The following is a 25,376-nucleotide window of genomic DNA, read 5'->3' as shown; positions in this document are numbered from 1 at the left end:
CAATTAAAAAATGGGCAAAGGATATGAACAGGCACTTCACCAAAGAAGATATTCAGGCAGCTAACAGACACATGAAGAAATGCTCATGATCATTAGCCATTAGAGAAATGCAGATCAAAACTACAATGAGATATCCTCTCACCCCAACAAGGCTAGCATTAATCCAAAAAACACAAAATAACAAACGCTAGAGAGGTTGTGGAGAGACTGGAACACTTATACACTGTTGGTGGGAATGTAAAATGTTACAACCACTTTGAAAATCGATTTGGCGCTTCCTTAAAAAGCTAGAAATGGAAGTACCATACGATCCAGCTATCCCGCTCCTTGGAATATATCCTAGAGAAACAAGAGTCGTCACACGAATAGATAAATGCACACCCATGTTCATTGCAGCACTGTTCACAATAGCAAAGAGATGGAAGCAACCTAGGTGCCCATCAACGGGTGAATGGATAAACAAACTATGGTATATCCACACAATGGAATATTATGCAACGATAAAGAACAATGATGAAGCTGTGAAACATCGTATAACATGGTGGAAGCTGGAACTTATTATGCTGAGTGAATTTAGTCACAGAAGGACAAACACTGTATAAGACCACTATTATAAGAACTCAAGAAAAGGTTTAAACACAGAAGAAAAAATTCTTTGATGGTTACAGGGATGGGGAGGGAGGGTGAGGGTTATTTACTAACTAGATAGTAGATGAGAATCATGTTAGGTGAAGGGAAGGACAGCACACACTACAAGGGAAGCCAGCACAACTGGACTAAACAAAAGCTAAGAAGTTGCCTCAATACAATAAAATACTTTGAGAGACAGAGTAGCAGGGATGGGGGGGTCTGGGGACCATGCTTTCAGGGGACATCTATGTCAACTGGCATAACAAAGCTTATTAAGAAAATGTTCTGCATCTTACTTTGGTGAGCAGCGTCTGGGGTCTTAAAAGCTTTCAAGTGGCTATCTAAGATGCATTAATTGGTCCCAACCACTTGGAGTAAAGGCGAACAAAGAACACCAAAGACACAAGGAAAGTATTAGCCTGAGACAGAATGGGCCACATAAACCGGAGACTCCATCAGCCTGAGACCAGAAGAACTAGATGGTGCTTGGCTACCACCAGTGAACGTCCTGACAGGGAACACAGCAGATGGTCCCTGATGGAGCAGTAGAATGATGGGAAGCAGAACTCAAATTCTAGTAAGAAGACCAGACTTAATGGTCTGACTGAGACTGGAGGCGTCCCAGAAAGCATGGCCCCTGGACTCTCTATCACCCCAGAAGAAAAATAATTTCCGAGGTCAACTCTTCAGACAGGGATTGGACTGGGCTGTGGGACGTAAAGTGATACTTGTGAAGAATGTGCCTCTTGGTCAAGTAGATACAAGAGACCAAAGGGGCAGTTTCTGTCCAGAGGTGAGATGGGAAGGCAGAGAGAGTTAGGAGCTGGTTGAATGTTCACGGGGAATCAGGGGCGGAGGGGAGGAGTGTGCTGTTGCAGAATGGGGTGAGCGGTTGGGGTCTCATAACAATGTATGTAAAAAAAAATTTTTGTATGGGAGACTAACTTGAAATGTAAACTTCATTTAATTACAACAATTAAAAAAAAAAGCCAAGAGGACTTGAAGCACTTACTGATGAAGAAGATGAAAGACTACAGCTTTCAGTATGGATTACACCTCAAAATGGAGAAAACACAAATCCTCACAACTGGACCAATAAGCCACATCATGATAAACAGAGAAAAGATTGAAGTTGTCAAGGATTTCATTTTACTTGGATCCATAATCAACATCCATGGAAGCAGCAGTCAAGAAATCAAACAACACATTGCATTAGGCAAATCTGCTGCAAAAGACCTCTTTAAAGTGTTAAAAAGCAAAGATGTCACCATCTTTGGTGTGCCTGACCCAAGGCATGGTATTTTCAATTGCCTCATGAGCATGTGAAAGCTGGACAACGAATAAGGAAGACTGAAGAAGAACCCATGCCTTTGAATTATGGCATTGGTGAATATAAATATACCATGGACTGCCAGAAGAATGAGCAAATCTGTCTTGGAAGAAGTACAGCCAGAATGTTCCTTAGAAGCAAGGGTTGTGAGACTTTATCTCAAGTACTTTGGACAGGTTATCAGGAAGGACCAGCCCCTGGAGAAGGACATCATGCTTGGTAAAGTAGAGAGTCAGCAAAAAAGAGTAAGACCTTCAACAAGATGGACTGACACAGTGTCTGCAGCAATGTGCTCAAAGATACCAACGATTGTGAGGATGGTGCGGGACTGGGTAGTGTTTCCTTCTGTTGTACGTAGGGTTGCTATGAGTTGGAACCGACTCTAGAGCACCTAACAACAACATTTTTTGTTTGTTTGTTTAAAGGAGACTCCAGGGGATATTTTTTGTTTAAGGATTAAGGTTTAAAGATTATTTCAGGGTAATTTTTAAGCACGGAAGTGACTTGATTAACCTATGTTTAAAAATAAATTAGGCTACTTTGTGGAGAATGAGTTGGAGGGGGCAAGACCAGCATCTAAAAACGAGATTGAATTTGACTTACAAATGTAGTTAAATTGTAATAAATTGGATGACTTGGGTAAAAACCAAGTTCTGTTGTGGTAATGATCAGGTCGGAGTCCCTGGGTGGTGTAAACAGTTAACTTGCTCAGCTGCTAACTAGAAGGTTGGAGATTCGAGTCCACCAGAAGTGCCTCAGAAGAAAGGCCTGGTGATCTACTTCCAAAAAATCAGCCACTGGAAACCCTATGGAGCACAATTCTACTCTGACACACATAGGGTCGCCATGAGTCCAGATTGACTAGAGAGCAGCAAGTTACTGGTTTAATGATCAGGCAACAACCCCTAACAACTGTCTGAGCTTATCACATTGACATGGTCAAAATCCTAACTTTGGAAGTATATTTCCTCTAAGTTCTTTCATAATGTTCTTTAAGGGGTAAAAAAAACAATTCACTAGTTTTCCTAAGAGTCATTTTTATTTTCTTCTTAATTATTTCCTCATTGTTAATGACTTTTTTTTCTTACACCTAGCATGCTAAGCTCAATAAATATTGACAGGGCACTGAGAACTGAGGATGTTGAGAAAGGTAAGACCCAGTCCTCTGCCAAAGGAAGCTAACATTTACTGAGAAGAATTAGTCTAAAACACAGCTAAGGATAAGAAGAGATGAAGTAAGGGAAACAGTAAGAAAGACAAACTCCTTTGCATAGCCTTCCAGGCCTTGCATGATTGGCTTCTTTCTACCTCTCTAGAATCTTCTTCTCAGTCTCTCACTCAGATGTGTTGGCTTCTCTAGCTCCTTCCAATAAGCCATCTCTTTCCTGTAGTCTTCTCCCTCTATTTACTGCTCAAACGTAATTTCCTCAGAGACACTTTCCTTGATTCCTCCTAGATTAAGACAAGTGCCCCTGAGAAAGAGCCTCCTCTATCCCTCTGCCCTTCTCCTGACAAACACTCTGGGTGCCTCTTCCCCATGATCACAAGATCATGAACTCTGGTCCACCATGGTAGCCTCAGGATCTAGCACAGTGACTGGCACAAGGGAAGCCTTCCATCAACACTTGTAAAAATCGACCAAACAAAATCAAATGGGATACTAAACAATATCCCATGGAAATTCCAAACAGACAGAAATTGTATTTAGCTAGGGGAATCAGAAAAAATTTCATGGACGAGGTAGCATTTGAGGTTGTCATTAAAGGGCTGAGAAGATACAGACAGGAGATGACGGTTGGGAGGGAACAGCATAAGCAGAGTCTAAGGCCAGAAAAGAAAGGGTGTGGAATGTTAAAACTGAATAAACCAGTTGCCATCAAGTCAACTCCAACTAATGATGACCTCATGTGTGTTAGAGTAAAGTTTTTGATGGCTAGTTTTTCAGAAGTAGATTGCTAGATCTTTCTTCCTAGGTGCCTTTGAGAGAACTTGAACCTCCAACCTTTGGGTTAGCAGCAAAGCTCATTAACAATTTGCACCACCCAGGGACTCCCTAAAGCTGAATGTGACCTTAGAGGCTTGTGCCCTACTTCAACTGGAGCATGACTTTTTTCCACTCATGTTTTCACTTTGTTAAGACTATTTCCCAATAGAGTGGGTGGATTCTAGTGAATGCTAATGGTTATTTGGGGAGGCGGAGGGGGTGGAAACCATATAACTAAGAGAGCAAATAGAAAACGACTTACCTGGAATGCAAAAAAGTCCTCGGAAGGAGCATTCATGATATTGCAAATCTGAAAGTCATGAAGGAGAATAATGAAGCTGTGATTAGACTTGATAGACTACCCAGTGAAGCAATGCATACCATTTTCCGAAACACAATGTCCTTGCTCAAGGCAGTCATATTCTTTTCATCAGGTAGACATACTTGAGATGGTTTCAAATTATTAACTGACAGAAAATTACTAGACAGAAAGAACACCTTATAAACATTCCTTCCTACTATTTGTTTCGCTCACGAGTCATTTACAACTTTTGAAAAAGTTAAGGTTACACTTTGTCATTACTAATAGCTGTATAGTATCCCATTTTGTTGGGTATTTGGTTTGAGTACAATTATTAGTATAGATAATGCTACTCTAAACATTTTGGATCAATTACAGTTGGGTTTTGTTTATTTGTTTTGGCAAGAAGTGGTTATTTCCCTGGCGTATAAACCCCAAATTAGAGTAAGAAATGAAAGGTGTAGCTCTGGAATCAGATTCCTCCCTCTAAATTGGACCATTTTACCTTACCATGAAAGACACTTTTCTGATCCTTCCACAGCTCTGGCAATGGGGCATTGTGTATGCTTGTGTGGTGTGTGCAGTGCACAAAGGCATCCAGCTGAGGGGGCAACCGCTTGCTGAAATCCAGCCTGAGCTCCGTTTGTGGAACCGTGCCCCTGACCTTTCTCTATTTGTCCATCCAGAAGAGGCACCTTTCTCCAGTTCTCACAAAAACATCATCTGGGCTCTCAATGACCTTGCCTGTCCACACAGTCCTTAACTGTCCTGTGGTCTTGGAGGGTCAACCATCCCTCCTCCTGTTTAAGGACTGCCCACCCACTGCACCATCCCTCTGGCCTCTCCTTGAACTGGCTTCATCAGTTGCCATCATACTCACCTGCACCTCAGATGGCTCCCTTGACCTCTGAGGGCTCATTCTCCTCCGCCCAGGAGCATGCTGGAGTCTCTCCCATCCTTAAAAAGGAAATCTTCCCTTGTCCCTCATGGTCCCCATAGCAACCACCCTGGCTTTCTCTTCCTCTCTTCTCCTGTGCTTTCTACCTCTCGTTACCTATCCACTCCTCAGCAGACCACACATTGGTTTTTGCCTTCATCTCACCATCAGATTTGCTCTCATGAGGGTAACCACTGACCTCCTAATTGCCAAATCCAATGGTAGTTTTCAGTTCATATCTCACTGACCACTTTGCTGCATTTGGTCCTCTCCCTCCTGGTTGAAACTTTCTACTTCCTTGGTTTCCATGACACTGCCTTCTCCTGGTTCATGCCGCCAACACTACTTCTGTTTCTCCTTCACACACTCCTCTTTATCCACCCAATCTTTAAATGCTAGCATCCTCCAGGATGTATTCTGCCCAGGGTCCACTGCCCTTCTCCCTCTCCCTGGGTGACTTCATATACACTCATCGTTTCAAATACCATTTGGTCATAATATCTTCCAAATCTCTATCTCCAACCCCCTCTCTCCCCACAGCATCAACTCTTTGTCTACCTGCTAGACATTTGCTCCTGAAAAAGGTCTCAGCCTCAGCTTGTCGGAAACTGACCCTATCATCTTACGTCCAAACCTGGTGGCAGCACTATCCTTCCAGTATAGAAGCTGAAATTAGATTTGACTCTTCTCTGTCCCTTCATCTCTGCCTACAATCAGTCACAAAGTCCTGCCAGTTTTACCCTTTCAATATTTCTCAAATCTGACCCCTGATCTTCCCCTCTACACTTATCTGTTGAACTTGTCATGAATATTAAATGAGTAAATTTATTAGATGCTTGCCGACCCACTGCACCAGAGCCTACCCACTTAGGTAAGCATTCAGTGGCTATAATGGTAGTACTTTTGGCTGCCCTGGCTTTGTTGAGACGCTCATCATCTTGCTTGGAAAGACGCTTTAGCCTCCTCACTGGTTGCTCTGCGTGCAGTCTTAACCCCTTGGGGTTTATTTTCCATGAAGCTGTAACAGTTACATTCTAAAATGAATCTGAGTCATCTTTGTATCCCCAGAGCCAATTACAGTGCCTGACATATAGAAATGCTCAATGAATAAACACTCTGCTACATGAACAGCATTGTGCATGACTATGTCAATCTTTCCCTTGAAAGCCCATCACCTGTTGATTAAAGTTCCAAACCCATGAGCTGACATCCAAGGCCTACTGTAATCTGGCCTCTCCCTACCTCTTAAGCCTCAATTCTTAGCATCTTCCTACTTAAAACCTATTACTCCAGTGACACTGAACTGCATACACCATGCTGCCTCAAACCTCCACACCTTTGCCCCTGTTGTTCGTTCCACCTGGAATGCCCTTTCCTGCACCCACTTGCCTAAGACCTATTCATATTTTAAAATTCAACTCAGACCAACACACTCTAGAAAGACTTTTCTGATGCCCCCAGACTGGTTTAGATGTCCCCTCTTTTTCCCAAACTATGTCATGTACATCCCTAGCATGGCCTTATCACTTTGTATAATAAGTATTTGTTAATAAGGATGTTTCCCCATTTGACTATGAGTTTCTTAAGAGCAGAAACTGTATCAGAGTCATCTTTGCATCCCCAGAGCCAATTACAGTGCCTAACACATAGAAAATGATCAATAAATAAACATTCTGCTACATGAACAGCATTGTGCAGTGTATGCCAGGGGAAGGATACAGAAATGACCAAGCTCAGATCCTGTCCGCAAGGACATCAAGTATTGTCTGTGGTATGGGGTGAGATGTATATGTGGGTGATGTGCAGCTAATTGACATGACCCTTCTCCCGGGGGCAGGGGATGCTCTCGCTTCACCCTTGCCCCTGAGTGGGTGAGACACGGTGAGAAATGAAGCATTTGGGCTCTGCTGTATATGGCATATGGAGTCCCTGGGTAGTGCAAATGGTGAACGCGCTCAGCTGCTAACCAAAAGGTTGACGGTTCGAGTCCACTCAGAGGCACCTTAGAAGAAAGACCTGGTGATTCTACTTCCAAAAAATCAACCATTGAAAACCTATGGAGCACAGTTCTACTCTAACATGCATGGGGTCACCATGAGTTGGAGTTGACTCAATGGCAACTGGTTGGTGTATAGCATGACTGGAAGTGCCATGGGGATGGGAGGCTGGGAGTGGTAATTAAGTCCCTGGTATGAGAGATTGGGACTTAGTCGCTGGTAGACCAGCCAGGCATTACTTTGTCCCTGGCACGCATGCGTAAGTATCTTTAGTTGTCAGTGGGACTGTGCACTTTTTCATCTGAAGATTATGTCTCTCTGTATTTCATATTTCCTCAAGGGTCAATTGTCTCTCATCTAGAATTCATGTCAAATGAATTCTAGGCCAAGCTTGAGAAAGGACTGAACTAGACTTTTGAGGACCCACATTTCCCATTATTTCTTCCACTCTCTTGGTGGAAATCTTTTACTCTTCCACATGATTAAAAACTCTCCTCCTTCAACATTGTATTACTACTTACCAGGCCATTTTGGGCAACATAGGTAGGGAGACCGCTCACTAAAGCCCAATGATCAGGAGGGGGGTTCCTGTAAATGCCAAAGATAAATGATGATTTGTTGTTGTTGTTGTAAAAAAAAAAATATATAACACAACCTTTGCCCATTCAACATTTTTCACGTGTATAATTTAGTGATATCAATTACCTTAATCACATTGTGCAACCATCACCAATAATCATTGCCAAACTTTCCATCACAAATGGTGACTTTTGATGCAGATACAGTTAGAACAGAACAAGAGGCTACTGCGTGGTTTAAAATCAGGAAAGGCATGTGTCAGGGTTGTATCCTTTCATCACACTTATTCAATCTGTATACTGAGCAAATAATTGGAGAAGCCGGACTATATGATGAAGAACGAGGCATCAGGATTGGAGGAAGATTCATTAACAACGTGCGATATGCAGATGACACAACCTTGCTTGCTGAAAGTGCAGAGGACTTGAAGCACTTAATGATGAAGATCAAAGACTACAGCCTTCAGCAAGGATTACACCTCAACATAAAGAAAACAAAAATCCTCACAACTGGACTAATAAGCAACATCATGAAAAATGGAGAAAAGATTGAGAGAGTCAAGGATTTCATTTTACTTGGGACCACAATCAATGCCCATGGAAGCAGCAGTCAAGAAATCAAACGATGTATTGCGTTGGGCAAATCTGCTACAAAAGACCTCTTTAAAGCGTAAAAAGCAAAGATGTCACTTTGAGGACTAAGGTGTGCCTGCCCCAAATCATGTTATTTTCAACTGTCTTATATGCATGCAGAAGCTAGAGAATGAATAAGGAAGACGGAAGAAGAATTGATGCCTTTGAATTATGGTGTTGGCATGCCAGAAGAATGAACAAATCTGTCTTGGAAGAAGTACAGCCAGAATGTTCCTTAGAAATGAGGTTGGTGAGACTTCTTCTTAAGTACTTTGGACATGTTATCAGGAGCAACCAGTCCCTGGAGAACGACATCATGCTTGGTAGAGAGTCAGTGAAAAAGAGGAAGATCCTCAATGAGATGGATTGACACAGTGGCTGCAAAATGTGCTCAAACATAACAACAATTGTGAGGATGGCGCGGGACTGGGCAGTGTTTCGTTCTGTTGTACATGGGGTCACTATGACTCAGAACTGACTGGACGGCACCTAACAACAACAACAGCAGTTGGATTAAAAAGTTGAGTCTGGGTCTTTGCCCTCCCCGGACTATGGTGACTCCCAGCCCCCACTTACATTCACTGCATCTGACCGAGCTCCAAATCCACCTTAATGCCATAATTTAGACTTTGAGAAAAAGATTATAAATACATTTTACTGATTGCCCACTGAACTAATACCCAAGAAGAGAGACAAAATTTACTTAACAAATCGTTATTGGCTACTGAGCAAAAACATACCATCACGTGTCTCATGAAGTTTGTAGCTTATTAATACTATGTAGTGAGTGAGGAAACTGATCTATGGTGAGCTCCTACCACGTACTACAGCTAAGTGCTTCACATATTTATTCCTCACAACAATATTACTACTTCTGGTATTATTGCTTTTTTATTTGTTTATTGTAAGAAAAAAATACACAGAAAAGTGCATTAAAAACTTAATTATTATAAAGTAAACATCTATGAAACCACACCCAGGTCAAGAACAGCACTGCCAGCACCTTGGAAGCCCTTGACTTGCCCGTTCCAGTCACAACCTTCTCCCTTACTCCAAAGTTAACCATCATCTGGCATTATGATACACCCTCTTCTCACTTAGCTACATGATTAGGTTTCAAAGATCAGGTCATTATGCAAAATTGGTGTTGTGCAAAAATGGATAATGACCACATCAAATCACAAAATGGAAGATGACTACATCATTACACAACTGTCAAATTACATCATTATGTAACTGACAAATCACTGAGAATCATGGCCCAGCCAAGGTGACACATAACCTTAACCATTATAACCAGCATTACTCTCGCCTCGCATCTCTCATTTACATTTTTCTGGAAAATTAATGAAATGGATTATCTTTCACATATTTATTTTTTATTTGGATGGCCTTTCATGTTTTTTACTTGTTTTTCTATAGTTTCTGTCTTTCTATTGATTTGTAGGAGCTCTTTATACATTCTGAATATAAGCCCTTTGTCAGTTATATATGCTGCAAAAATCTACTCACATTGTGGCTTGCCTTTTCACTTTCTATGGTAAACAGCTTCCAAGATGGCTTCCAGTGATTCTCACCTCCTTGTATAGTCCCCTTTAACAATAAATCAGGACTGAGCACTGTGACCAATAGAATGTGGTGGAAGTGACAGTGGGATACTTTTGAGTCTAGGTCATGAAAAGCATTGTGGTTTTCACCTGCTTGTTCTGGGGAAGTCAGTCGCCATGCCATAAGGTAACCCCAGCATCCCTGTGAAAAGGCCCATGTGGAGAGGAATGCAGTCTTCCTGCCAACAGCCAGCACCAACTTGCCGACCATGTGAGTGAACTACCTTGGAAGCAGATCCTCTAGTCCCAGTCAAACCTTCAGATGACTACAGCCCTGGCTCACATTTGACAGCAACCTCATGAGAGATCCCAAGCTAGAACTGCCCAGCCAAGCCACATGTGAATTCCTGGCCCACAGAAACTGTAGAGATAATAAATTATTACTGTTCTAAGCCACTCAGTTTTGGAATAGTAAGTTATGCAGAAATAGATAAACTAATATATTCTCTTAATATGTTTTGATATTAATAAAACTTCTTAGTCTTAATGTGGTCAAATTTATCAGTATTTTTCTTTATGATTGATGTTTGAAGGGTCCTGTTCTAAAAAATCTTTTTCTACCCCAGGTCATGAAGATATTCTTTTATTTTATCTTCTAAAAGACTTATAGTTTTGCTTTTCATATTTAAGACCCCTAACTCACCTATGGAGCCCTAGAGTCTCAGTGGTTAAGAGTTATAGCTGCTAACCAAAAGATCAGCAGTTCAAATCTACCAGCTGCTCCTTGGAAACCCTATGGAGCAGTTCTACTCTATCCTGTAGGGTTGCTATGAGTTGGAATCAACTCGACGGCAACGGGTAATGGGTAACTCATCTATAATTTATTTTTGAGGAAGTCATCCTGTTTCTTTGTTTCCCATATAAGTACCCATTATACAAGCATAATTTATTGAAAAGATCATCCTCTCCATCACTGCTTTGCACTGGCATCTTTGTCATAAATACAGTGTCCATATATGCACGGGTCTGTTTCTGGCTCTTTGTTCTGTTCCGTTGGTGTCTTTTTCATCCTTGTGCCATTACCATACTGTCTTAATTACCATAGTTTTATAATAAGCATTGAAATCTGATTGAACAAGTCCTTACATCTTATTCTTCAAAAGGGCCTTGGCTAGTCTTGGTGCTTTGGATTTTCATATAAATTTTAGAATCAGCTTAACAGGTTCCACACCAAAAAAAAAAAAGATCTTCTGGGTTTTTTTTTGTTTTTTTTTTTAACAATTCATTCATTCATTTATTTATTCAGCAAACTTTTATTGACTGTATCAGTCAAGGGCAGCTGGGTTATTCTGCAGTAACAAACACCCCCCATGTTTCAGTGGCTTAAAACAACAAAGATTTATCTCTTGTCAATGCTACATGTCCATCTCAGGTTGCAGGGGCTCTGCTCAGCCTGGTCTTCATTCAGGGATGAGGGCTGGCAGAGCCTGCACCCTGTCAGCTATCACCCATCACCACTGCAGGATGAAGGGGAACCATGGCAGTCACACATTGGCTCCTAAACATTACTCTGGAAGTAACACATACCACTTCCATCCACTTTTCCAGAGCCAAAACAAATCACTTGGCCATTGTGGGTTAGGGGGAAGTAATGTAGTTCTATATGCTGGAAGGGGGAGAACCAGAAGCAGCAGCAGAGAGCTCTAAGAATGCTTTAATTACTATGGACCAGCAACAGTTTTAGATGCTCAGTATATATCAGTCAATAAAACCGGCAAAAATCCCTGCCTCTGTGGAGCTTACATTCTAGTGAAGGGAAAAAGAAAATAAACATCATAAATTGAGGATGACTATTTTAAATGCGATGGTCAGGGTAGGCCTCATGGAAATGGTGATATTTGAGCAAAGACTTGAAGGAGAGGAGGGAGTGAGCCACTCAGATATCTAGAGGATGAGTGTTCTAGACAGAGGCACAGCCAGTACAAAGCCTAAGCGGGAGCATGCCTGGCATGTTTCAGGAGGAGCTACAAGGCTGGTGTGGCAGGAGGCGAGTGAGTGAGCCGGAGCAATAGGAGCTGAGAGGTCTGACAGGGATTAGGGGCCAGATCAGGGAGGGTTTTAGTGGTGAGGACTTTGGCTTCCACCTTGAGTGGGATGTCAGGAGCCTCTGGAGAGTTCTGACTTAAGGTTTAAAAGGGTCGCTCTGGTTGCTGTGTGGAGAATAGACTACAAGGGGAACCCATTAGGAGAGAAACGTTGGCTCAGCCGCCCTCTGTAATAAGAAAGCACATGACCCCCTGTTTCCAGGACCTGTTTGCATGTTACCCTCTGAAATGGCTGACACTTTATTGGCCCTTTTGTTCTCTCCAACCTGCGCCCTCTGTAGCCACCGGTACCCAGTTGCTGTTGAGTGGATTCCATCTCATGACCACCCCATGTGTGTCAGAGCAGAACTGTGCTCCACAGCATTTTCAATGGCTAATTTTTTTTTTTCTTCTACAAGTTTCTTTATCGTAAAGTGTTTGGTATTTACTTGAGACTAGCATGGCCATCACTAATTTATTAATTCTTGTTAATTGTATTTTAGATGAAGGTTTACAGAGCAAATTAGTTTCTCATTAAACAATTAATCCACATATTGTTTTGTGACATTGGTTACCAACTCCACAACATATCAACACTCTCCCCTTCTGGACCTTGGGCTCCCTGTTACCAGCTTTCCTGTCCCCTCCTGCCTTCTCGTCCTTGTCCCTGAGCGGTATGCCAATTTAGTCTCATTTTGTTTTATGGGCCTGTCTAATCTTTGGCTGAAGGGTGAACCTCAGGAGTGACTTCATTACTGAGCTCTAAGGGTGTCCTGGGCCATACTCTCGGGATTTCTCCAGTTTCTGTTAGACCAGTAAGTCTGTTCTTTTTTTGTGAGTTAGAATTTTGTTCTACTTTTTTCTCCATCTCTGTCCTGGACCTTCTATTGTGATCCCTGTCAGAGCAGTTGGTGGTGGTAGCCGGGCACCATCTAGTTGTGCTGGACTCAGTCTGGTTGAGGTTGCGGTAGCCGTGGTCCATTAGTACTTCGGACTAATCTTTTCCTTGTGTCTTTGGTTTTCTTCATTCTCCATTGCTCCAGATGGGGTGGGACCAGTGGAGTATCTCAGATGGCCACTCACAAGCTTTTAAGACCCCAGAGGCTACTCACCAAAGTAAGATATAGAACATTTTCTTTATAAACTATGTCATGCCAGTTGAGCTAGATGTCCCCCGAGACCATGGTCCCCAGCCCTCAGCCCAATAATTTGGTCTCTCAGGGAGTTTGGATGTGTCTACAAAGCTTCCATGACCTTGCCTTGGTCAAGTTGTGCAGACTTCTCCAGTATTGTGTACTGTCTTACCCTTCACCAAAATTACCACTTATTTATGGTCTAGTTAGTATGTTTTCCTCTCCACCCTTCCCCTTCCTGGTAACCACCAAAGATTGTTTTTTTTCTGTGTGTAAAACCTGTTCATGAGTTTTTGTAATAATGTTCTCATACAGAATTTGTCCTTTTGTGATTGACTTATTTCACTTAGTATAATGCCCTCCATATTCATCCATGTTGTGAGATATTTTGAAGAGTCATCACTGTTCTTTATTGTTGCACAGTATTCCATTGTGTATATGTACCATAGTTTGTTTATCCATTCATCTCTTGATGGGCTCTTAGGTTGTTTCCATCTTTTTGCTCTTGTGAACAGTGCTGCAATGAACATAGGTGTGCATATGTCTATTCATGTGGCGGCTCTTAATTCTCTAGGACATATTCCTAGGAATGGGATTGCTGGATAGTATGGTATTTCTATTTCTAGCTTTTTAAGGAAGTGCCATAGCATTTTCCAAAATAGTTGTACCATTTTACATCCCCACCAGCAGTGCATAAGCGTTCCAAGCTCCCCATAGTCTCTCCAACCTTTGTTATTTTCTGTGTTTTTTAATTCATGCCAGTAATGTTGGGTGAGATGGTATCTCATTGTAATTTTGATTTGCATTTCTCTAATGGCTAGTGATCACCAGCATTTCCTCGTGTCTGTTAGCCACCTGAATGTCTTCTTTGGTGAAGTTTCTGTTCATATCCTTTGCCCATTTTTTAATCGGACTATTTGTCTTTTTGGAAGATCTCCTGGGATTTCGAATGGGGCAGGGGATGATATAAATGTATTGACTCTATAATTCAATTATAATGATAATTATATATAATAATAATATAAATGTATTGAATCTATAAATTGATTTGGAGAGAATTGATAGCTTCATAATACTGAGTCTTCCATCCGTGAACATTGTATGCCTCCTTATTTACTTATATTTTCTTTCATTTTTCTCAACAATATTTTGTAACTTTTCTAGAGAAGTCTTTCCTATCTTTAGTTAGATTTATTCTTAGTCACTTGATATGTCTTATGCTATTGTACATGGTATCTTTTTGAAATTTGTATTTGCTACCTTTGCTGCCAGTATATGTAAGTGCAATTGAATTTTTATATGTTGATTTTGTAGCCAGTTACCTTGGAAACTCTCTTATTAAATCTAATATTTCATCTATAGATTCTTTTGAGTTTCTTACGTGCACGATTACATAATCTTTTGAAACTTATTGGGATTTACTTTATGGCCAGTATATAACCAATTATTGTAAATGTTGCATGTATGCTTGAAAAGGCTGGGTAGTTTATAGTTTGGGGTGGAGTGAGGTGGGATGCAGTGTCTATATATACATTTGGTTAAGTTTGTTAATTGTGTTATTCAAATACATACATTCTATTTGTTGTCCTCAGCTTCGTCTATCAATGAGTGAACATGGATTTGTCTATATCTCCTTGTATTTCTGTCAGTGTTGCTTTATGTTTTTTGAGGTCATGTTATTAAGTGTATACAAATTTAGAATTTGTAATATCTTCCAGCGATATCAGGGTGGTTTGACCTCTTTATCACTAAAAAGGACCCCTGGTGGCACAGTGGTTAAGAGCTACAGCTACTAACCTAAAGGTTGGCAGTTTGAATCCACCAGCCACTCCTTGGAAACCCTATGGGGCAGTTCTACTCTGTACTATATTGTTGTCATGAGTTTGTATCATGAGTTTTTATCATTAAAAAGTAACTATACCTCTACTAATGCTCTTTGACATGAAGTCTATTTTTATCTGATAATATAGTTACACCAGTTTTCTTTTCATTAGCATTTGCATGATGTATCTTTTTCCATTATTTTACTTTCCACCTTTCTGTATTCTTATCTTTTAGATAGTTCTCTTACAAACAGCATATACAGTGTTTTGTCAAATCTAGAAAGTAATCATTTATTAAATGAATCATTATTCTATGAAACACCGAGAAAGATAAAATTCTACCAATTAATTTGTATGCAATGCTTTTTATCACCTGTAATTTTTACCTTATTCATATCAACAGAGCTCTTTTAACATTTAGATATATATTTTTTATTTCTATTTCAGAAATGTCAAAAAGAGGAAAATTGTGCATCTTAGAATCAATGAAATGTGATGGATTTCTTCCTTACCCAGGCTGGCAATCTTTGTCATTTATCTGTAACATTTAGTTGATTTACATTTAAAGTAATTATTGATATATTTGGATTTAAATATCACCTTAATGTATGGCCTCTATTTTTCCCACCTGCTCTATGTTCTTTTTCTAATTTTTTATTTTGCCTTTCTTTTGTTTGATTAAGCATTCATTTACTATTCAATATTCCTCTTCATTAGTTTGGATGGCATATACTGTGGTAACCATTAAGGATTTTTACAAATATTCTGGCTCTCTCTCCTTCTGGGAAAACGGAAGGATTGCATTCCCTGCCCACTTGAACTTAAGTGTGACTATATGACTAGCTTTGGCCAAGGAAATATGAGCAGAAGTGATACGTGTTGCCTTGAGAGAGACATTTTAAGAGCCAGTGTGTGTTTTACCATGCTTTCTCTTTCCTTTGTCAAGGTTAGTCAACCTTGCAGTGTTCAAAATGGTGACTATTCTATCAGCCTTGGCTCCCACCTGTCTACAATCAACACATTGTAGATACTCACAACCCCACCCACCAACTGGTAGTTGACATGTAGGGGGATGGTAAAATAAATCTTTGATGTTTATACCCACTAAGATCTTGAGGTTTTATTTCCACAGCATTGCCTAGCCTATCCTGATTCAAAAATTGGTATCAGAAACAGGGTGCTGCCACTCACACACAAAAAAAGTAAAATATGTGACTTAGTTGTTAAATGAAATAAAAATGGAGTTACGTGGCTGACAAAATGGCATCAACAGTCAAGTGCACAAAGCCTCTAAGATTTGTCTTTACTGAAACTTAAGCCTAGTTTTCCTGTAAATCAGGCCACCTTCACTGACCATTGAGATCCTGACATCACTTCCACCCTTGCTGACCAATGAAATCCTGACAGCGTTTCAATAGTAGATTGTATAAGCCAATCAGAAATAAGTTGCTTCTTCTGCATTTTGTAAATATAAGCCAATCTCTGCTGATACTCAGTGGAGTTCTTTCCACGTGTGGTTTGGTGCTACCCGATTTGTGAATCTTCCTCCCGAATGAACCTCATCTAATACATTAATTTTATTATTGACTTGGTTTCTTTTGACGTAGTTTAGGGGCTGAGCAGAGGGCAGCAGGGTGAGTATTATCAGAGGCTAGAAGAATGTGATGCTTGAGAAGCAGTAGTGAAACAGAGAGAAACTGATCTGTGATAATCTGGAAAACAGATGAGTTTAATAAACTCGCAGCTCTAGAAAAGCTGTTAGAAAACAGAATGGTTGAAGTGTACGCATCTGACAAGGTTAAAAAAAGAAAGAAAGAGATGAGTTTAGAAAGGAAACAGTCCTCATGCAAGCAGGAATGAAACAGAATAGTGACAACCCAGAAATTCAGGAACTTGAAGCAACTTCTCATCCCCAACTAGTAAAAGATAAACCTGAGAAGTGGTTTATCTGAGTGACAGAGGGTTATTACAAGTTAGCCTGGTGACCAGGATCAAGTTAGTATGGCCTATCCCACCCACTGTTTTAAGGATAAAAGGTGGCATATGGTAAATCCATTCAGTTGGGCAAAATAGCTCACGGAAAAGAGACTAAGGGTGTGACTCTCCTACCAAGCTTTATTGCAGCCTCAAGGAGCCTGCAGTATGGTTTTGAAGACTTACTGTGTCTCAGGACCAGAGCTGTGGATGTGGCTCTTGGCACACGAAGAAGATTCAATAAATAACAAGCCAACTAAGTTTTTGAGAATGCTCTAGTGACCAAAAAAGTACAAGCTTATATTAAAAAGGTTTTTTAGCCTTGAGCCCCAACCAACTATAGGCAGGTTTGGGACCTCGCCCTCTGGGAGCTCTTTCCTTTCTGTTATCCTCTTTCGTCACATCTGAAGACGCATTAGAATATACACCCACCTTGGGGGCTTAGACACTCTTTTAGCCAGCTTCCTGCCTTTTTTGCCTTGTCCCCTGCATGGACCCCACATGCACCTCCACAGAAAGTTGAAAAGCACTGATCTGATCCCATAGTCTGATCCCTATAGATTCCCATTCTATAGACGGGAAACAGAGGCCCAGATTTAAAAAAAAAAACAAACAAAACAGTTGCTGTGTAGTAGATTCAGACTCATAACAACCCCGTGGGTTATAGAATAGAATTACTCAACTACTCCATAGCGTTTTCAAGGCTTTGACCTTTTGGAAGTAGAGTGCCAGGCCTTTCTTCTGAGGCAGCTCTGGGTGGGTTTAAACTGCCAAACTTTCGGTTAGTAGTCAAGCACTTAAATATTTGCACCACCCGGGGACTCCTGCAGCCCAGACAGGTAACTTATTAACAGCATTATTAACAACAGATCTGGGATGAAAACTCAGAGCACTGACTCAGAATATGAGACACTGTGACTGTGATCTAGTCTCTTCTCCTATTTGGGCCTCGTTTCCCACCTTGTATAGTTCTTTCCACCATTCCACACTGTCTCCTTACTGCCCTCTCTGCCTCTAATCAAATACGTGACCTTGTTGGGTTTGGTTAGTGTTGATCTTGGAATGAGTATCTTATGGGCATGGATAACTTGCCTGCAGTTGTACATGCTTTGAGATGGAACTTACGGGATGACTTTGATGTCTTCTTTGCCATGTAGGATGTAGTCAATGACCTTGTAAAAGTTTATTTCCTAGGCAGAAGAGATAGAAAATTATATATTTTCAGAGCCAGAGACAGAACCTCAGCAGGAGAGTGTACATGAAACAGGTCTTGCTCTTAACCATATGCCCTGTGGTTTTCAGAAAGCACCAAGCCTGACCCAACTCCCTCTAAGCTGACTGTCCTCAGCTGCCTTACAGAACTCAGGGCTCTCTTCCTTGGAACCAGCTCACAGTGGCCAGGCATGGGCTGGGAACTGGGGTTGGGAAGATGGATGGGAAGTTTTCCAAAGGGATCTGGAGGTTGAGTGCAAGGAGAAAGAGATAAAGACTGCTAAAGACTAGGGAGAGGGGGAGGAGGAAAGGAGACTCCTGTCCCATTTAGAATCATGTGAACCCAGCCGTACCCCAGGTAGGGCTCACCTCCATGGTCACGGCCCCATTTCTCCTTCACCTCACCATTCAGCTGCTCTTTGCTGAGTCCTCTCTTCTGGGCTTGCCTTCCCAGTCATGGCTGATGCCTCCAAACTAACTTGCCACCTCTCTCATCCTTTCCACGTCCCTGCACCATTAAAACTCTCATTCTCTTAAAGTTCCCCCGCCCCCCGCCCCGTTGCTATCAAGTCAATTCCGACTCCTGGAGATCCCATGTGTGTCAGAGTAGAACTGTTCTCCACAGGGTTTCCAATGGCTGTGACCTTTTGGAAGCAGATAGCTAGACTTTTCTTCTGAGGCACCTCTGGGTGGATTTGAACTGCCAATCTTTCTTGGTTATTAGTAGCGCATTTAACCATTTGAGCCACCCAGGGACTCCCCTCTCTTAAAGTAGATCTGTTGGATTACTTTACTCCCTAGCATGCAGTGAGATAATGGCAGGTGGCTCCTTTTCCCTAGCTCTCCAGGGAAAACTCTATGACCTTACTAGATCCTCTGAACAGCCAAGTGTGATGGGCAGGTTAGCAACCATTTCAAAATGGGAGAACTTAGACCCAGAGAAAGGAAAAGACTCATTATAGCAAGACAGTGAGTCAGAACCAGAACCTAGGTGCTTGACTACTAGCTCAGTACTTTTCTGCTCTGTCACTTAACGCTAATAGCTTAAAATAGTGTTCACTCTCTACACCACTAGCCTAGAGCAGGGCTACTTAAAGCACGGTCCCTCGGCTGGTGCCATTCAGTAAACTATGTGTCACCAATCCATGATGAGATGAAAACAGAAATCGAGAGTCAGTGTTTAGAAACTTTCATAACAATTAGAATGAGTTAGGTTACATCTGTTGAATCTAATAATAATAAAAAAAAAAGAGACTTGTATTTTACATTTTTTTACAGTTTCATTTCTAGTTAATATATATATTTTTACTGTGGTAAGTATATAGGTAACAAAACATCTGCCATTTCTACAATCTTAGCACGTACCGTTCATTGACATTATGTTCATCATGTTGTTCTGACTCATGGAGACCCGATGTGTGCAGAGTAGTAATATATCCATATTTTCCTTTTTCAATTTTATTTTTAGTTGTACAAGTCATCATGGATTTGTTCTCGTTTTTGAAACTTCAAGGGAGTAGTAATATATTTTTAATCTAGTAATATATATTTTTAATATATAGTCATGCGCCACATAAAGTCCGTTAGGGCAGTTTCCCAGCGCATATACCTCCGTGGCCCCATAAGTTTTGTTTTTTTCTTTTTAAGGGAAAGCAGCTCTCCTTTCATTTATTATTTCCTCCTAATTGTTTTAAAGAGCCATGGTGGCACAGTGGTTAAGAGCTCAGCTGCCAATCAAAAAGTCAGCAGTTTGAATCCACTTAGGAAACCCTACAGGGCAATTCTGCTCTGTCCTATAGGGTCGCTATGAGTCGGAATCCACTGGCAACAGGTTTTTTGCTGTTGTTGTTTTAATGGTTTTAAAGACCCCAAAACCCCAGAGTGAACAAGCAGTGGAGCTCCAGGGCGCATCCCAATCCGCCGCCTTGCCTCCTCCTCCGCCTCCTCTTCCCCTCCTCCTGGCTTCATTCAGCCGCCCAGGCAGCGGTGTAGCCGTTTCCTCCCTGCGCGCAGCGCCTGCCAAGGCTCTTCTGCTCCTGCCCTCCGGTGCTGGCGGGGGCGCTGGTGTCCCGGGGCACTTGCAGGCTCCCGGCTCCTGGCTAGGGCAATGGAGGCAGCTGCCGCACATGATCAGAAAGTGGCTGCACCAACAGGGCTGCGGCAGCCAGGGCCACTGCCTACTGCCGCGCTCCCAGCACCCGCACACTCGCTCCCATCCAGGTCCCGCAGCCGCCAGTCCACTCATCCCCCCACCCCGCCCTGCTCCCAGACATCCAAAGTTCTAATCTGGCTATTAACACAGTCCCTGCCAGGCCGACAGCCGCATACCTGGCAAGGACGGCCTCCTATATCCAGTGGATACAGCTCTCTGGCTTTGTTCGGTGCTCCCATAAGGTTTCAACACAATAGGCTTTACGGGATTGGTTCATAACTACGGCATCTGCGGGGTGTTCACACAAGGCAAATCGCATAACTTCCTGTGTCACAGAAAGTATCATGGACGTTAAGGGACGCATGACTGTGTATTAAACCACTAGTAAATATATTTTCTAATCATATTTTGAAAAGTATTAATAAAATATGGATTGGAAATTTTAAAAAATCTGTTCCCTTACAACAAATGTTTTGAGAAGCATGGCTCTAGAGATTTAAATTCCATGGCTGGGCCCCACCCCAAGCCTCCTGACTCAGACCTTGCACAAAGAGGATCCAGTCATGCATATCTGAGAGCCTTTTGTTGACAGGTGATTGTGGCCTTCAGACTCATGAGGGAGAGGCTCCTCACAGCCCAGCACTGGCAGCAGCAATGACTAGACACTTTCAGGAGGCATACTCTGGCTGAACAGAAGTCAGAGGCTGGAGCTCTTGCAATGACGTATGCTACCCTGGGGGTAGTGAGCTGCTTAGAGTAGGAAGCACCCGAGGGGAAGACTAGTTGAACTTTGCAGCATGATGAAATGGAGCTAAAACTAGACCTAGAGTGAGAAGGCTTGTATTCTAGTCTTGACTATAATTCTTGTCTTCTCTGGGCTTGGGTGTGTTTGTTGTTTAAGCAGTAGAACCTCTTTCTCAAACAAAGCATCGAACCTAATCATATAAAGCAGATAAAAGTTGTTGTTAGGTGTGCTCAAGTTGGTTCAAACTCATAGTGACACTATGTACAACAAAACCAAACCCTGCCCAGTCCTGTGCCACGAGCCCATTGTTGCAGCCACTGTGTCAGTCCATCTCATTGAGGATCTTCCTCTTTTTCGCTGACCCTCTACTTTACCAAGCATGATGTCCTTCTCCAGGGACTGGTTCCTCCTGATAACAAGTCCAAAGTACGTGAGATAAAGTCTCATCATCTTCACTTCCGAGCAGCATTCTGGCTGTACTTCTTCCAAGGCAGATTTGTTCATTCTTCTGGCAGTCCATGGTATATTCAATATTCTTCTACAACATCATAATTCAAAGGCATTAATTTTTCTTCGGTCTCTCTTATTCATTGTCAACTTTCAAATTTGTATAAGGTGATTGAAAATACCATGGCTTGGGTGAGGCACACCTCAAAGTGTGCCTCAAAGTGACATCTTTGCTTTTTAACACTTTAAAGACATCTTTTTTATTATTATTATTGTACTTTAGATGAAGGTTTACAGAACAAATAGTTTCTCTTTAAACAGTCAGTACACGTATTGTTTTATGACATTGGTTAACAACCCCACAACATGTCAACACCCTCCCTTCTCGACCTTGGAGGACCTTTTTACTTTTTGGTGAAAATATACATAGCCAAAGTTACACCATTTCAAAAGTTTCTACATGTTCAATTCAGTGACATCGATTACATTCTTCCAGTTGCGCTGCTATTCTCACTATCCTTTTCCAAATTATTCCACCATTATCTTCAACTCACTGTCCCCTAGGCTTCCCATGAAACCTTCTGAGTTGCTGGTGTCAATTTGATCTCACATAGATAATTCTTTTTTGTTTGTTTGTACCTTAAATGAGGGTTTGCAGAACAAATAGTTTCTGATTAAACAGTTAGTACACATATTGCCCTATGACAATGGTTAACAACTCCAGGATGCGTCAACACTGTCCCTTCTCAACCTAAAGACATCTTTTGCAGCATATTTGCCCAATGCAATACATTGTTTGATTTCTTGACTGCTATTTCCATGGCCATTGGTTGTGGATCCAAGTAAAATGAAATCCTTGACAATCTCGGTCTTTTTTCTGTTTATCATGATGTTGTTTATTGGTTCATTTGTGAGGATTCTTGTTTTCTTTATGTGGAAGTGTAATCCGTACTGAACGCTGTAAATTGTCTTCATCAGTAAGTTCCAGAATATCAGAATGATGTTTACCTGTGTTTTATTGATTATGAAAGGCATTTGACTGTGTGTATCATAACAAATTATGGATAACAGATGAAAGCAGAGCTGCCCTAATGCAAAAAGCTCTCTTTGTTCTCACTTCCTTTCTTGCCTTTCTCCTCCATTATTTGGCCCTGGCCAAGGCAGCACTGTGGAACTCTAGGGATCTGAGGACAATCAGGAAGGAAAAACACCAGACTAGATGATCTCTAAAATTCCTCCCAACTGTGATTTCGAGCCCTGGTGGCGCAGTGGTTAAGAGCTCGGCTGCAAACCGAAAGGTCGGCAGTTCTAATCCACCAGCTGCTCCTTGGAAACTCTATAGGGCAGTTCTACTCTGTCCTATAGGGTAGCTATGAGTCGGAATTGACTTGATGGCAACAGATTTTATGATTCTAAGATTGTGGTTAGATACTTAGCAATATCTCTCAAAGATAAAATGCACACACCCTTTGACCCAGTTATTCTACTTGTGGTAATTGATCCGATTGATATATTTCTAAATGTGAGTAAAAGCACTGTTTGACCCACTGAGGATTCTCAGCTAGACTCCTTGAAAAAGTCTGGAGACAATTTAATAGTCATCATTAGGAGAGATGTTAACCAAGTTGAGCACCTATGTGCAGTGGATACTTTGCATGTCTCCGGAGTGAGGCTGCTGCGAATGTGCTGACAGAGAAAGATGTCAAGATGTACAGTTATGGGAAAAAAGCAAGGTGCAAACTAGAAGCATCGCATTTGTCAACGGTGGTGATGGTGGAATACATATATATATACATCTAGACACATACACACACATATACATATTGTGTAGGATTTTATCTTAGAAAATTAATAGAGAGATACTCAGGTTTGTCATGCATAAACTCGTGTAGTTTATTGCAAGTTAGTCATGGCAAGACACACAAGTAAGACCTCACAACATTCATGTAGAACTGGAGAATCAGAATTAACAAGTACAATTTTAGCCCAATGGTCAGAGTTCAAATCTTTAGACTTCAGGCTTTTACCTTTAATGAGAAGTCTCAGGAGGAAGGCTTAATCACGGTTTGAACTCAGTGGAGGTCCCTCATAGCTAGGGTCCGTGGTAACCAGTTGCGGACAGAATCTCAGTTCCATCTCTGCCTTCTCTCAGTGGGTGAGCAGAAATTTAAAGTTTATATGTGAATTTATCACCTTGGCTCCATACACTAAGAGCAGTAGGACATCAAAGACTAGTATGTTATGTCTTTTCTCCAGGGTTAGAGACCTGCTGAGTGATGCATCTTTTCTTCAAGCTTAGAGATTAGGGAGGTTGTTTAGAGATCTACTATATTACGTCTTTTCTTGTGTCACAGCATGCTAGGTCAAAGGGAACTTAAAGGTTGTTTACATTGTTTACACACTTCACATGCTTCTATGTCTAAGTTCAAAAATTTCTAGGTAAGTTTCTAGTTGTTTATAGGCTTCTAATGACTTATAGTTAACGTGAGAGAGCTTCACAAAGGTAGACATGTTTCTATTTATAAGTTCATATTACAAGTGCTTATACATAGTTTTTTGAGAGCATAATAGTGACTTTTACCTTATGAGATTTGAGATCATTATAGAAACCTACAGAACACATATACCTACATATGCACGTACATACACATATACACAGACATAGACATATACATAAATATTTGGAGGTACATAGACATTCCTGGAAAGACAAACTACTAGCAGTAGCTGCCTGGGGGAGGGAGAGGAAGAAAAGAGGCTTGCTCTGTATGATGTACACTTTAGTACAGTGTTAAGCTTCTCACTGTGCTTATGCATTACTCTTTAGATAAATACAAACAAATTTTGTTAAAAACATTTTTTAACAGTGAAGCTGTACTCTGTAAGCAGTTCTAGAAAGCAAAGGTGGCCAGCTATCCACAGGGACTTTGTTAGAGCTAAATTTCCATCTGGGAGGGGGAGGAGGCAGAAGTCTATGTGCCTTCTTCAGTCTTTTCATAAAGGCCATCTGTCCTTGGGCTTCACTGGCCTCTGCCCTCCCAGGCTAGCTCCCTGCTCACTGGGCCCGGCAGGCTGGCCTCTCCAGGGTTGTTTTGTAAGACTCTTTTTAGAAAGGTTAGAAATGGACATTTTTTGAAGCTCACAGGAGAATCAATTTACTTCCACAGAAAGCAACAAAAAGACTAGTGTGCTTTAGGTAAATAGGGTTTTTTCCACACACTGTAGCTCAACCCAGTTGCATTCAAGGCCATATTCATGCAGGAATTCATCCGCCTTGGAAAAGTCAAAACTGAGCCACCAATGAGCACCTTTGTTACCTTCCACTTGAGAAGCTCACACTATAACACACGGGTCTTTGAAATAGCCCCAAATACAGCTGTAGCCAAATCGTTGTACAAGGAAATATACTAGTTTTAAAACAAGTGCTATTTTTTCCCCAAGAAGTCTAATAAACATGTAGAACTTTTTCATGATTGAAACACACACACAACATTTTATTTTTGAAAGGAGGTAAAATGAGGTGTAGTTGTTACTAGAGAACTTTGATCCAAGATCTGGGGAGATTAATTCATTAGAATCTAGACAAAGGCTGTATATCTAATGTAAATGTGGCAGATGAAGTGTGAGGGTATTGTTAGAAGGCAAAAGGGAATGTTAAATGGCATGATTATAACGATAGTTATCAAAGAGATGAGCATCTTTGGTTTCAATTTGTACAAATAATTTAATCTCTCTGAACCTCAATTTCCTCACCTTTAAAATGGGGATAATGAAGATTGTTGTTGGGTGCCATTATGTTGAGTTCAACTCATAGTGACCCCATGTGACAGAGTAGAACTTCCCAATAGGGTTTTCTAGGCTGTAATCTT

The 25,376-nt window shown here is 41.3% G+C and overlaps 1 protein-coding gene across 2 annotated transcripts in view; it reads right to left on the bottom strand.

Moving 5' to 3' along the window:
* The window catches only part of PDE6A (phosphodiesterase 6A), a 103,578-nt gene that overhangs the window by 50,623 nt on the left and 27,579 nt on the right, over positions 1-25,376 (bottom strand). For both annotated transcript variants that reach the window (XM_004384903.2, XM_004384904.2), the window contains 3 exons: positions 18,077-18,141; positions 7,701-7,767; positions 4,207-4,254 (listed from right to left, as the gene is read on the bottom strand). In XM_004384903.2, coding sequence (XP_004384960.1) covers positions 4,207-4,254; positions 7,701-7,767; positions 18,077-18,141 — 180 coding nt within the window. The remainder of the gene's footprint in view (positions 1-4,206; positions 4,255-7,700; positions 7,768-18,076; positions 18,142-25,376) is intronic.

This window comes from Trichechus manatus, unplaced genomic scaffold, assembly GCF_000243295.1.
Source record: "Trichechus manatus latirostris isolate Lorelei unplaced genomic scaffold, TriManLat1.0 scaffold00130, whole genome shotgun sequence".
NCBI lineage: Eukaryota > Metazoa > Chordata > Mammalia > Sirenia > Trichechidae > Trichechus > Trichechus manatus.
Note: the sequence above shows the minus strand (reverse complement) of the source record. Positions and strands in the feature narration are given on the sequence as shown.